At 54.7% G+C, this 13,556-nt stretch overlaps 1 protein-coding gene across 9 annotated transcripts in view; it reads left to right on the plus strand.

The window, feature by feature from the left end:
• DNMBP (dynamin binding protein) overlaps positions 1–13,409 on the plus strand; it is a 38,105-nt gene extending 24,696 nt beyond the window's left edge. For 6 of the 9 annotated variants that reach the window (XM_080402313.1, XM_080402316.1, XM_080402314.1 and 3 more), the window contains 13 exons: positions 4,216–4,400; positions 4,993–5,116; positions 5,651–5,798; positions 6,326–6,343; positions 7,030–7,229; positions 8,888–9,018; positions 9,254–9,358; positions 9,553–9,681; positions 10,154–10,486; positions 10,923–11,105; positions 11,181–11,379; positions 11,477–11,931; positions 12,329–13,409. In XM_080402313.1, the coding sequence (XP_080258439.1) occupies positions 4,216–4,400; positions 4,993–5,116; positions 5,651–5,798; positions 6,326–6,343; positions 7,030–7,229; positions 8,888–9,018; positions 9,254–9,358; positions 9,553–9,681; positions 10,154–10,486; positions 10,923–11,105; positions 11,181–11,379; positions 11,477–11,931; positions 12,329–12,514 (2,396 nt within the window). In that variant the 3' untranslated portion in view covers positions 12,515–13,409. The remainder of the gene's footprint in view (positions 1–4,215; positions 4,401–4,992; positions 5,117–5,650; positions 5,799–6,325; positions 6,344–7,029; positions 7,230–8,887; positions 9,019–9,253; positions 9,359–9,552; positions 9,682–10,153; positions 10,487–10,922; positions 11,106–11,180; positions 11,380–11,476; positions 11,932–12,328) is intronic. The other 3 variants (XM_080402318.1, XM_080402320.1, XM_080402317.1) reach the window with 2 other exon arrangements.
• The last annotated feature ends 147 nt before the right edge of the window (positions 13,410–13,556 follow it).

Raw genomic sequence — 13,556 nt, forward strand, 5'->3', positions numbered from 1 at the left:
TAATCATGCGTGTGCTCCCACTAGGAGGTAGGTAATAAGAATTAGCAGGTTAATGGAAAGAAAGTTGGTGACAGTGGCATTTCTGAGACAAGCATTATGAGCCGTGTGATTGCGATAGTAAATCATGGCCTCTACAGGAAGGACAGAAGTGGGAGTGTGCTGCATCTTGACACCTCGCTGCCAGGGGCTGGGTTACAGCTTGGTGTTGAATCTCCCATGTGTCAGTGGGAGAATTAGCAAAGCTCAAAAGCAGGCACTCCTGGGAGGCTGTCACAGACCATCAGACCATTCCAGAGAGCCAAAGACTTGTTGCAAATTCGCTAAAGGGACTAGAGAAAATGATGTTGTTAGAAGTTTTAATTTAGAGAGGCAGATTGCAGAGCTCACGCAACCTACAAGAGAACAAAATTTGAGTCTCTGAAAATGGTGATTGAGAACATTGTTTTTGGAAGGGTATTTCTGAATGTCTGTTTGGCATCTGTGTCATGGGTAAACACAAATTTGTCACTGGTTTGGAATTTGGTGGCTTCATTAGAAATACCAGTCTCATTCCTGCAGGCTAGTGGGGCCCATTCCAGCTGTGGTGTGTGTCTTTGTGCCTCCAAAGCTGATGGGCATGATGACTCAGATTGAAAGGTAACATTTACATAGAAAATCTGTGAAGTAAAATGGGGATCTGTTTAAAAAGCATTTACTAGATGACCAAAACCCACAGCTGTGAAATGGGTGAGTTTAGTTAAATGCTTAATAAGCCTCATTTAGGGAAAACTGCTACTAGAGATGCAAGAATGTGTGACAAACAGGAAAAAAGAAATTGATGGCAAACAACAGAGATGGTATGAAATACAAAAAATGAGAGTTTTTAAAGGTGCCAGAAACAAATCCTAAGTATTACACATATTGGTCAGATAGAAGAGCCAAATATTAAAACCAAATTCGGTACTTGAATTTTTTGAACGGCTAGTGTTTGGAAAGAGGCAGGATGACTTTTGAGTTCATTGCTGAAGGAGGATGCTGGACTAGTGATAAACAGCAAGAGTCCTAAGAGACTTGGCTGCAGTGTAGCCTTGTTTTTAAAAGAATCTTGAAATATTCAGAAACAGCAAGAAGGCCAGAGTAGAATTAATTTATAGGAGTTTTCAAAATAACGTGAATACTAATACGGTGTAAGAGTGTAGAACGGATGGCTACATCATGCCAGGTCAGGCAGGCTGAGTTGATGACTACTGTGGGCTTAAAAACTGTGCAGGGAAGGTTTTAATTTCCCTTCCACAGGCAGGGATTTGAGACTTGCAGAGGAAGGGTGTCACAGAGCTGGCAGTCTCACGAGTGTCAGTCAAATCCTCACTGCAGGGCGCTTTCTGAAAGGGCCTGACCTAGATTTACTTGCCTGGGGTTTGCTTGGTGGAGCGTGGGGACCTGCTGCATTTGCCAGCAGCACTGGGCATCCCCATCTACATTTTGGTGAGCTGGAGCCAGATACATCATGTGGCTGCAATTTAGCTATGGCAAAAGCTGGAAGAACAGCAGGGTTGTTTGGTGGTAAACCCCCAAGATGTCCTGTACGAAGCTTCATCTGGTGGCATTTTGCCTGGAGATAAATGCAAAATCCTATTCTTTGGCCAAGCAGATGTAGTCTTTTCCATTTGTCTTCCCAAAAGCTGCTGCATGGGTCATTTCTGGCAGTTGTTCTGGCGAGTCTTCAAGATTTTTCTCAGGCCACCCGGTGCCTCAGTGTCAGCTCATCCACCCACCTCCTCTGGGTTTCGCATGCCTGTTTGCATTGTAAATTAACACCTTCCTGCTTCTTCCAGGTTGCCTTCCCACTTGAGCTTGCTCTCCCACAAAACAAATGCCATTCCTTAAAAAAAAAGTATCCTTCTTTAAAATGACTTGTTACTTTCTGAACTCTTTCAGCTGCAGAGACCTGCTGACTGTATTGTCTCGGTGTTTCTTTGTCCCTCCTGTACATGTGTCTGTCTCTTCAGGCTCCAAGCGCTGTGTCTTGGGAAGGATATCGCTGTTGGATGTTTGTGGAGGGCCTTGCACGGCAGGGCACAGTCTGCTAATGAGGCTTTGCAGATGCTGTGGAAATGCAAACAGCAAACGTTAAACCCAGCAGCTGCTCCCAGGCCCTCCTCAAGGGCTTCTGTTGCATATGAGTTGATAAAGTTCATCACTGGGGACTTACCTGGCGGGGAGCCAAGACAGCCATTGGCTTGGCTGAACCTCCCCATTTCGCTTATGCAGTTTGGCTCTGTTGGGGGGTAGTTTTAAGGATACTTGTTGATAGGAATCGGTGAAGCCTGCTTTTCTCAATAATTGCTTGCTAAATGTAGTGCTGGTTGTGCTGCTAAATCTTCCTCCATGGAGCTGCCCCTTTTGGCTCTCCCCAGGCTCAATTTCAAGGCAGAGCAGCAGCCAACAGCTTAGAGAGACAGGTATTTTCTCTGGATGTTTTCTGAGTGGGGTTTCAGCTGGGTTTCCCATTTGCTGTGGCTGGGGAGGTGCCTGGGACTGATTTCAAAGTTGTTCTTTCTGCAAGAGGCACAGCAGTTCATCTGCAGCCCAGGTAGCTGCGAGAAGTTGCTGTTTGATGCCAGTGCTGGTGGTGTCTGTTGCTGCTGCTCTGCAGCAGGGAAGGCCTGCGTGGTTTCGGTTAGGTATGGGCTGAGTCGCTGTCTCATCTCAGCCATCTTTCTTTTCTTTCTTAGGTCATTTCAGTGCAAAAACCCCAGCCTGGCAGGGCAGCAGGCAGGATGCTTGGGCAGAGGCAGCACTTTCCCATCCCATGTTTCACGCTGCTGCTGGTTCCTGCCATCGCCCCACAGGGCACGGCTGGGGGCTGCCTGCCGGAGCAGGGCCTGCCCAGCGCCTGGGAGCACAGGGGTCTCTGGGGGCTGTGCTTGGTGAGTGCCGGGGTACCAGGGTATGTCCCGAGCCCTGCGGGGTGTCCCCGGGACCCCCCCAGGCTGTGCGGCTGTTGCCTGAGGCTGTAACCAGAGAGGTGAGGGACGTGGGGATCTGGAAGTGCCTGTCCAGCAAAAATATTTTTACAAATGCCTGAGCTGGAGCATGCCAGCAACCCTTAATAAAATCCCGTGGAGAGAGAGCAGCGGGGATCCGTGGGAGACGGCTGGAACAGGCGGGCGTTTGTCCGCTCAGCCATCGGCCTCGGGTCGGTACCCGGGGCCTGCCGCGGGGCTCCGGGCAGTGCTGCTGCGGGGGCGCTGCCTGCGCTGGGGGGTGAGCGGGGGTGCGCCGGGGGTGCGCCTTTGGCCGGGGGGCACACGCTTTCCAAAGCGGGCAGGTGGGGTAGAAAATAGCTGGGGCCCAGGAGTCTGCTGGGGGATAAAATGTCTCGGTGAAACCGGGAGGGGGCTGGGCCGCCCGAGAGCCGCAGGTGGGACGGAAAACCAGGAGAGAAGCCGCTGCCGGGGCCCCAGGCCGGGGAGGAGGGCGGCCGGCTGCCGGCACCCCTGGGAGCCGCGGGCATCCGCTCCGCGCCCCGGCGGCCTGTGGGGGCTGCTGCGGGCGGGGCGGCGGCCCAGGCACGGAGCAGGCCCCGGGGCTGTGCTGGGGGCCTCCCCGCCCCGGGGCCGCCCGGCCCGGCAGCGTGGCCGCCCGTGGGGTGCATCCGGCCGGGCCGCTCCGCCGAGTGCCCACCCCGGCCTTCCGGGCCCAGCGAGGGCTCCAGCTCCGGGCTTTGCCGCCGGCAGCACTATTGTGGGTGCCCGAGGCCGCCTTCGGCCATTCAGATGGAAATGCCCCGGGGCTGGAGAGCGGAGACCCTGTTCCCAGCCTGAGGGGAGGGGGCGGCCGCCATTGCCCGGCTGGGAGGGCGGTAAGGAGGGGAGCGGGGCTGCGCGGCCCCACGGCGCCTGCGGGAGCGGCAGAGCTGGGGAGCGGAGGTGGGAGAGGGGCCCGCACAGTCATCTGGGGCCGGGGCCTGGGGCAGCGCAGTGCTGCCTGGTGCCCGCTGTCCTGGCGCCGGGGACATGGCAGCATTGCTGGTGCTGCGGGGGCAAGCTGTGGGGGCTGCCTGGGAGTGCCAGGGATGGCCTCTCTGGAAAAGTCCTTGGATGGACGGTCTTGCACTCTAACAGTCATGTTTGGCAGTCTCATAGATTTGAGTGTGGCACGGTTCAGGTGCTACTTGTCTCCTGTCCTTGCATTCCTTTTGGAGGATGCTCATCTTACTTGTCTGTCTTGCAGAGATGACTCTCCTGTCCTCCCAGACACCATCACTGGAGTCCTCAGCTGCCACTGAGAGCCCAGAGCAAAGGATGCTGGAGAAGAGATCCAAGGTTATTGAGGAGCTGCTCCAAACAGAGCGGGACTATATCAGAGACCTGGAGATGTGTGTGGAGAGGATCATGGTGCCCCTGCAGCAGGCACAGGTAGGAGCAGGGGGGACAAACTGTGGTGCGGCACTAATGGGATGGGGTAAGGATACTGAGTGCACTTTGTTCTCAGAGGCAGCCAGGCAGCAGGATGGGAACCCATGGAGGAAATTCAGTTATGCTGAGGGGAAGCAGGATGGTTCTCACTGCTCCCTGCACTCACAGCAATAGTCCATCTATTTTGGGATCCTGCTGAGTTCACTATTGCTGAGAGCAAGAGACCTGGCAGAAAGTAGCACAGATTCATTTTCTGGGGCAGGAAATGTTCCTTTTCATTTGGTTTGTAGATTAAATTCATTGTCAGGAGAAAGAAAATATGGGGTCTTGGTATAGGGACAGAGTTGGTGAGAGGAAAGGGAGAATGACAGGTGAACAGAGGCAGGGATGAAATTGCTGGGAAGGAGGACACTCTAGAAGGATGCATAAGGACTGCAAGTTTCAGTGCACTTAGGGGATCAGGGAGTGAGTGCAGAAGTCACTGTGATGGGAGGAGGTCACATCAGGTGGCTGCTATGAAACTCAGGACTGATGGGTTGCAGGAGCAAGGAGGGGGCTGTTGGGTCTGACAGGGACATGTTCCCCCATCCAGGACGTCTCTTTTCCCGTTCCCCAGATGCAGAACATAGACTTTGAGGGTCTTTTTGGAAACATCCACATGGTAATTAGCTTCTCCAAGCAGCTGCTGTCCACCTTGGAGGCTTCAGATGCCATCGGTATGAATTCTGCTGTTAGCTTTTCTCAGTAGATTGGGATGGGTTTTGCTAGTGGTGGGGCAGAAAAATGTAAATGGTGGGAGAGGATCACAGGGGTTGGGCTTCCTCCCCATTGGTCCCCATTGCCACTCATCCAGCAAAGAAGCCAAGGAGATCTGTGTTGCCCCATGAGTTGCTATGTTGAGAAGCATGGTGCCTGTGGCCCTCCATGGCCCCTTGCCCCAACGTGAGCCCCACTTCTTGCTTCTGCGCTGCCAGGTTTTGCTACTCAGGCCTTGGGCAACCTGTGCCTTTGCTCTCTGTGTGGTTCCAGTGGCCAGTGTCCCCACTTCTCACCCCTGGGAGACCTGGATCAATTGAGCTGTCTGTACTAGTGGGTGATGAGGAGACATTCTGGGTGCTCTAGTAGCACTGTCTTCTTGAGTTTCTGTGTGGAATGAGGATACTGGGTGTCTCACCATGAGATGTGCTGGTGTTGCTGGAGGCAGCTGGGGACCAGGAGTCACTGAAATACTGCCTTGCTGCTGTCTGCAGGGCCAGTGTTCCTGGCACAGCGTGCAGAGTTGGAGAGCGTCTACAGGGTGTATTGCCAGAACCATGATGAGGCCATCGCACTGCTGGAAACCTATGAGAAGGATGAGAAGATGCAGAAACTACTCCTGGACCTGCTGGATAGTCTCAGGTTGGAGCGTCTGGCTGTGGCAGCCAACAGGCTGGGCTAGGGGGGTTAGTCTCCAGCGTCCCTGCCCCTCTACTAGCAGTGCTTGGACAGTTCAGGTGGTAACAGAGAAGGAGGCTGGCTGTGTCACTGCATAGTTGACCAGGCTCTGGGTTCAGATAGCTCCCTGCCCCGATGCACAGGTGCTGGGACACCTGTAGGCCCCCTAAAGCTCTGAGCAGAAGCCACCAAGGTACAGAGAAGGTGGCATGTCCTGGATTGAGGGCTCCTGTTTCTTAAGCCCTACCCCACCATGGCTGGTGAGGAAGGAGCCGCTTTGCCTGGCTCAGTGACTGCTAGAGCTCCAGCTTGTGGAGGTTAATGCCCCAGGAGCCAGCAACACTGGCTGCTGCTCTGGGGGGACAGGGCTGCCCACTGCCCTGGCAGCATCACTGTGGGACAGGGAGAAGGCTCTGGCTGCAGGATTGCACGCCTGCCACCCCATTAACCCATTGCTTTTCTTTGCTTTTTGGCACTCTGTGGGCCTGCAGGAGCCTGTACAGTGAGTGGTAAGTGCATCCTTCCTTTTAGTCCCCCGCTTGTCTGTCTTAGCCTGGCTGCTCCCTTGTAACTAACCTCCTACCACCGGCTAGGTGCACGCTGGGGGGCCCTAACTGTGCCTAGTGGAGGCACGTCTGGGAGGAGTGGGATGTCTGGGGCATGATCACAGCAGAAGCAATGGGTGGGCTACACAGGCAGGCAGCACAGATGATGAGGTGAGGGGAAGTCTTGGGCAGGAAACAGGTTTTGGGAGCCATCAGCCCCAAGGAGCCAGGAAGGCCCTGCACTGACTGTGGTCCTGAACACAGTCAGTCTGTCCTGCACTGGGGGACAGATCTGGGCAGTTGAATAGTGGGACAGTCTGAAGCAAGTTGTGTTCTGGTAACTGTGGTAACTGTACCTATGTGGGATTTCACGGTGGGTCTGGTAATGGAGAGGATCCTGACTGGGAAGGGTCACTTGGTGTGAGTGAGGTCTGAAAACCTGGGGTTGATCTGGGAGCGCCTATGAGTGAGAGCATCTGAGAGTTCAGGAGTGCAATGAGTTTGGAGGTGAGGGTGGCGTGACTTAGGGAGTATGGTGGGTTTAGAGGCATTGGTGTTCTGGGTCTGGTTGGCATTGGTTTGAGGGGGCAGAATTTGTGTGGCAGAGCTGGACTGAAACCTGGTGCATCTCCTTTGTCCCACCTTCCCAGGGGCTGCACAAACTACATTAACTTAGGCTCCTTCCTCATCAAGCCAGTGCAAAGGGTGATGAGGTACCCACTGCTGCTGATGGAGCTGCTGAATGCCACCCCTGAGGCTCACCCTGACAAGGCACCACTCACAGCTGCTGTCCTCGCAGTCAAAGAAATCAACGTCAACATCAACGAGTACAAGCGCCGGAAGGACCTGGGTGAGTAGCTGGGTAGTACTAGGGGGAGACAGGAGTGGCTGTGTTGAGATTGGTGTCTGTTGGCTCCTGAGCCTTGGCTGGCAACCACAGTCGTGGAAGGAATCTGCTCCCAAAGTCTGTGCACTCACAGAAGGGCAGTGGGAGAGTTGCATTTAAAAAACCTGAGCATGAGTACAGTACTTAAAGTAATGCAGCATACATCTGACTTCAGCTGTTTCTTGTGGTACAGGGATATGTAACGTATGCAGTTGCTGTTCATATGACTATTAAATGAAAACAAAAATAATAAGACAAAAGAATATATATTTAAAGTTTAAAAATGCAGTTTTAAACAACACAAGCAGGGAATTAATCTGCTAGGGCAGTCTCTGTGTTACTGATATTTGGAGACTTAAGTTTGAAGGAATATCTGTAGACAGGACAGAATCGCAGAGGGGCTGGCAGCAAGAGCTCTCTGAGGTCTGCGGTCCAACCTCCTCCTGCTTTGAGCAGGATTGTCCCCAACGCTGGCTCTGATCAGCCATCGCTCCCTCCAGCAGATTCTCACTGACCCCCAAGGATGGAGCTTTCACAGCCTCTGCTTTCTTGTGCCGGGGCTGCACCACCTTTAGGGTGAAGCAGTGAAGCTGTGCTCCCTGATCTACCCTGAAGCTCCCAAGCTGCCATATGTGGCCATTGCCCCTCCTTGTGTTGCCTGGCACTGCTCAGAAGAGTTCAGCTTCATTATCTGTGTAGCTGCCATTCAAGTGGCTGCTGGATGTGAGCAGATCCCACTCTGCCTTCTCCCAGGCTGAGCCCACCTGACTCCCCCATATCTCTCTTGACCTGGGGGCACCAAAACTGAACATGGTATCCAAGTGCAGCCGCCTTGCACTGAACAGAGGGAGAAAACTATTTCCTTTGACCTGCCAGCCACCCTTCCTGTTTTCCCTTTGAAGCTCTTGACTTACACAAGTCTAACACTTTACTCTTTCCACATAGCTCCACTGAAGCTGAGAGGACATATGCTGCCTGTAAAGCTTGCTTATATTTGCTAAAGAAGCAAAATAAATACCTTCTGTGTGTACAGTGGTTATTGTACACCATCTCCTATGTCATCTTACATTAACACTATGCATAATCCTATTTAAGAATTTGAGTGGTGGTTCTACAAACTGTAGGGCATATCAGGAGCCAAAAAGGGTATTACAGGTGGCACAGTGCTGGATTTCAAGATGATGTATGGTATGATACAATATTTTACATGGGCATGTAGTGATAGGACAAGAGATAATGGCTTTAAACTGGAAGAGGGTAGATTTAGATTAGATGCAAGGATGAAATGCTTTACTGTGAGGGTGGTGAGGCGCTGGAACAGGTTGCCTAGAGAAGCTGTGGATGCCCCATCCCTGAAGGTGTTCAAGACCAGGTTGGATGGGGCTTTGAGCAACCTGGTCTAGTGGAAGATGTTCCTGCCCATGGCAGCGGGGTTGGAACTAGATGACCTTTAGTGTCCCTCCCAACCCAACCCATTCCATGATTCTGTGATGATATGTGGGGTACCTGGCACTGTAAAGGCTTAGGGAAGGGGAGAGCCAGCAAGGCAATTGTTGATGAGGCACTGGAAGACATGGGTGTTGTGCTGACAAGGGTTCTGATTTCTACATCAATCTCTTTAGTACTAAAGTACCGCAAAGGGGATGAGGATAGCCTTATGGAGAAGATCTCCAAGCTCAACTTCCACTCTATCATCAAGAAGTCCAACCGTGTGAGCAGCCACCTCAAGCATCTCACAGGCTTTGCACCCCAGGTAATTTACATCAACTGCCAAGTGCACTTACACCCTGCAGTGCTTCTGTGGTGGTATCTGCTGTCCCCCTACACCTGCTACTTCCCCGATGAGTGACTCTGATCCTGGCCAGCAAGGCAGAGTGTCTGAACCACCCATCTCTGCTGTCTGGCTTGTGAGCAGGAGGCCCCACATCTTGCACTCTGCGGGGTGCTGGAGTCCTGCATTGCCTCCCTTGAGATGTTTTCTCTCACAGCTGAAGGATGAAGCCTTTGAAGAGACAGAGAAAAATTTCCGAATGCAGGAGCGGCTGATCAAGTCCTTCATCCGGGACCTTTCCCTCTACCTGCAGCATGTCCGGGTGAGTCAGTCTGGGTGTGATGCCTAACCCAAGGGGCTTGCTGTGCACTGCCCCTCCTGCCTGCATGGTGTGTGGCCAGTGCTCCTGCCCTCAGCCCTGCGACTGGGGTGGTCTGTGAGAGTCTGGGCTGCCCTGGGAGGCCTTTTCTCCCGGGCAGCAAGCATGGCTGTGCTGACCGTGTGTCCCTGGTGCAGGAGTCAGCTTGCATGAAGGCCCTGGCAGCAGTGAGCATGTGGGACCTGTGCACAGAGAAGGGCAGTGGGGACTTGGACCAGTTCCAGAAAGTGAATCGGCTCATCAGCGACCAGCTCTTCTCCGACTTTGTGAGTGAGGCTGTGTTCTAGTGTGCTGGGGGCACCCTTCTGGGGCCTCCCTGGGGGCCGGCTGCAGATGGGCAGCCCCTGGGAGGCTGCAGGGAGAATTAACACAGTGTGGAAGAGGTGTGAGTGCTCCTGTTTGGCTCTTCCCTCCTGAGAGCTTTGATGCCTGTGGGTTTGTGATGTGTATTGAGTATGCCTGTTAGTTACACATTTTTTCAGCCCTAACTGAAATGTTACAGCTCATTACGTGAGTGGTTCAGGTACTTCCCATAGAGTTGCCCCATGCTGGCATATTTATGTAAGATTGTAGAATAGTTCCTGTTGGAAGGACTGTGGAGCTCTGGTGGGTGCCATCAGGAAGATGGACCCCGTGCTGCCCTGGGGAGGTTTTGTGCTGGAGGATGAGCTACTATGTTCACTGCACAGTGAGAGAGCGCACCTTGACTCACCTGGTCTCTGCATCTCTGCCCACCAGAAAGAGCGGACAGAGCGGCTGGTGAGCTCACCCCTGAACCAGCTGCTGAGCATGTTTGCGGGGCCCCACAAGCTGGTGCAGAAACGCTTTGACAAGCTCCTTGACTTCCACAACTGCACGGAGCGAGCGGAGAAGCTGAAGGACAAGCGAACGCTGGAGGAGCTGCAGTCAGCCCGCAACAACTATGAGGCCCTCAACGCCCAGCTGCTGGACGAGCTGCCCAAGTTCCTGCGCTTCGCCAAGGAGCTGTTTGCCAGCTGCGTGCGGGGCTATGCTGAGGCACACTGTGACTTTGTGCGCCTGGCCTTGGAGGAGCTGAGACCCCTGTTGTCGGTGGGTTCCTGGAGCACAGCCAGCACTAATCCCTGCGTGGGGCTTGTCCCCGAGCCTCCCTGGGACTCGTCCAATTGCGGGGGAAGCTGCTGCTTCAGTTTCAGGTCCCAAGTGCCTTGGGGAGGGCTGCTGTGGGATGCTCTCAGGGCAGGGTTGTGGGGTCACAATCCAGTTGTGCACAGAGATGGTGAATGCTGTGGCTGTTCCTGGAGCAGTGGCAGGAGAGGATTTGCCTGGGAGAATCTCAGGTCATGAGTTTGGGGAGAACTCAGAGCTGGGTCAAGACAGGACTGCAAATGTGGGCCTGATGCAAGTCACAGGCAAGACTCAGAGCCCTGCCTGGCCTGGGAGCTAATGTGGTCTCTGCTGTAGCTCTTGAACACTTCTCCCAGCATCTGTCACCTAACCATGACCTCCAAACTTGCTCTGGTTCCAGTTACTGAAGGTGTCCAGCAGGGAGGGGAACCTCATTGCTATCTTCCAGGATGAGCACAGTCGAGTCCTCCAGCAGCTTCAGTCCTTCACCTTCTTCCCAGAGTCCCAGGCGGCTCCCAAGAAGCCTTTTGAAAGGAAGAGTGTGGAGCGGCAGTCTGCCCGGCGGCAGCCCCTTGTTGGCTTGGTGAGTTCCCTCTGCCCCGTGTCAGGGCTTGCATTGCCCAGGGCAGCCGCTCATGCCCACCTTGTTCCTCTGCAGCCTAGCTACCTCCTGCAGTCAGATGACATCCGAGCTGCCCTCCTGGCCCGCTATCCCCCAGACAGTCTCTTCCAGGCAGACCGCAATTTCAATGCTGCCCAAGACCTGGATGTCTCACTGCTGGAGGGAGACATCGTGGGTGTCATCAAGAAGAAGGACCCCATGGGCAGCCAGAATCGCTGGCTCATAGACAACGGGGGTAAGTGGCTGCTCCCTGCCCTTGGCACCTGCTGTGTGTCCCCTCCTCTGGTCCCCCTGTGCCCCAGTCTGAACTCCCTTCCTCTCCCTCTCTGCAGTGACCAAGGGCTTTGTGTACAGCTCCTTTCTGAAGCCTTACAACCCACGCCGCAGCCAGTCAGATGTCTCTGTCGGCAGCCATTCTTCCAACGAGTCAGAGCACAGCAGCTCCTCTCCCCAGAGCAACACCACACTGACCTTCAGCCCCAGTGGGGCGGCCGTCACCTTCACTCAGAAACCCCTGCAGGACTCAGCCTCCCTGGCAGACCTTTACCAGTCCCCACAGCCTGCCACGGAGGTGGACTCCCCCTCTCTGCCCCAGCTTGGCTCTGGTGACAGGACAGCCCCACTAGAAGCTGGTACAGTGACATCTCAGCGCCGCTACAGCCGCCCTGAACTGAGCTGCAGCCCCAGCTCTCGCAACGGGCACCTCACCAAAGCACATCTCAGGCCCGCAGCCTTGGTGGAAGACAGAGACTCTGGGCTGGAGAGCAGTGAGTCAGAAGGCAACCAGGTGAGGCCCCTCAACCTCCCCAGGCAGCTGGGGATGCCAAGGACTGGTCCTATTGCTTGAGTGGGGGCTGAATCATCCTCCTTCCTAGCAGTGACCAGGGAGAGGTGGGACTTGGAGGCTATTTTGTCCCAAAAGGCTGAGAATGGAGGATGGGACCTTTTCTTCCAGTGGCAGAAGTGCAGAGGCAGAGAACTAGGCTGCCTAGGGGTGGGCACGTGAAGGCAGGGCAGCTCTGGCAGAGGCCAAGACAGGGTTGTGGTGTCGCTGTTTGGGGAGAGGAACAAAAACTGACACATCCTGTGCAATGCCACAGCAAGGCTGGGCTGGGGGCAAAGCCCACAGACTTCATGCAGACCCTGCACGGCCATCCAACTGACACTCTCCCTCTGTCTGGCAGGTCTATTATGCTCTCTACACCTTCAAAGGCCGAAACACCAACGAGCTGAGTGTGTCAGCTAACCAAAGACTCAGGATCCTGCAGTTTGAGGACATCACAGGCAATCAGGAGTGGTGGCTGGCCGAGGCGCATGGGAAACAGGGCTATGTGCCCTCCAGTTACATCCGGAAGACAGAGTACACGTGAGGCAGCGGGCAGGAGCCTGCACCCCATACCTTGTTCCTGCCAGGACTGCCAGGGGCCTCAGGGAGGCTGGCCAGCCCTGCAGCCTCTACTGCTCGCCTTGAGGCTGTGTCCCTCGCAGCCTTGCAGTGCTCCTGGGCCCTAGCATGCTGGCTGCCACTTGCTCTTCTGGGAAGGAAGAAGGGTGGGCTGGCAGGGCAGGCAGGAGCATGCAGCTTCTGTGAGGGCAGGGGTGAGTTCACCTATGCTGTTTGAGTCTCCTGTGTCTGTCCAGGAGCAGGGGAGCAAAGCCTGGGGCCATGACCCAGGAGGGTAAGGCTCCACCAGGGCTGAGGAGCTGCTGTAGGTTTAAATTGTGGAAGATTAGTGCTGAGTTTCTGGAGCCCGTCTTCAGCCCAGTAGTGTTAAAAGCAGCCAGGGCCCTTTGAATCTGGTCCCTGTGTCTTCTTGGCAGCAGCAGCAGAAGCCTGGTCTCGCCTGTCCATGCAGGACCTCGGCATGGGACATCCGCACGCTGCCTGGAGAATCAGCTCTGAGGTTCTGTGGGAGTAATTGAGCTGCAGGGCTGGGATGGGCCCAGCCTCTGAAACCCCCTACAGCAGGTGCTTCATCCCTGTGCTTTGTCTCCCAGGGGCTTGGGCCTCTCTCAGCTCTGCTGCTAGCAGCAGCCATTGGATTCTCACCCTCCAGGTGGGCCAGAGGTCCAGAACACCATCTTCCCTTGACAGCACAGTATCTCCAGTGCCCAAGACCTACTTGTCTTCACACTGGTATCCCTGGGCTGGAGCAGGGCAGAAGGCAAAGCACAGGCTTTGTGTTTCAGAAAAATCACAGCCTGATTTTCTGGGGGCTCTGACCAGGGTTGTCTAGCCTGTGCCTTCCTGCAGGGCACCGGAGACGCTGCTGCCATTCTGGGAGGGAATGCGGTGCCCTTTGCTGGCGTGGTGTGTCTTACCCGATGCTGCCGCCGTGCCCTGGAGGAGGGAAGCGGGAAGCTCCCTTCTCTTGGGGTAGTGTTTGTATCCCCTGTACTGCTGCTCTGTAA

This window comes from Falco punctatus, assembly GCF_963210335.1.
Source record: "Falco punctatus genome assembly, chromosome: 9".
NCBI classification, from domain to species: Eukaryota; Metazoa; Chordata; class Aves; order Falconiformes; family Falconidae; genus Falco; species Falco punctatus.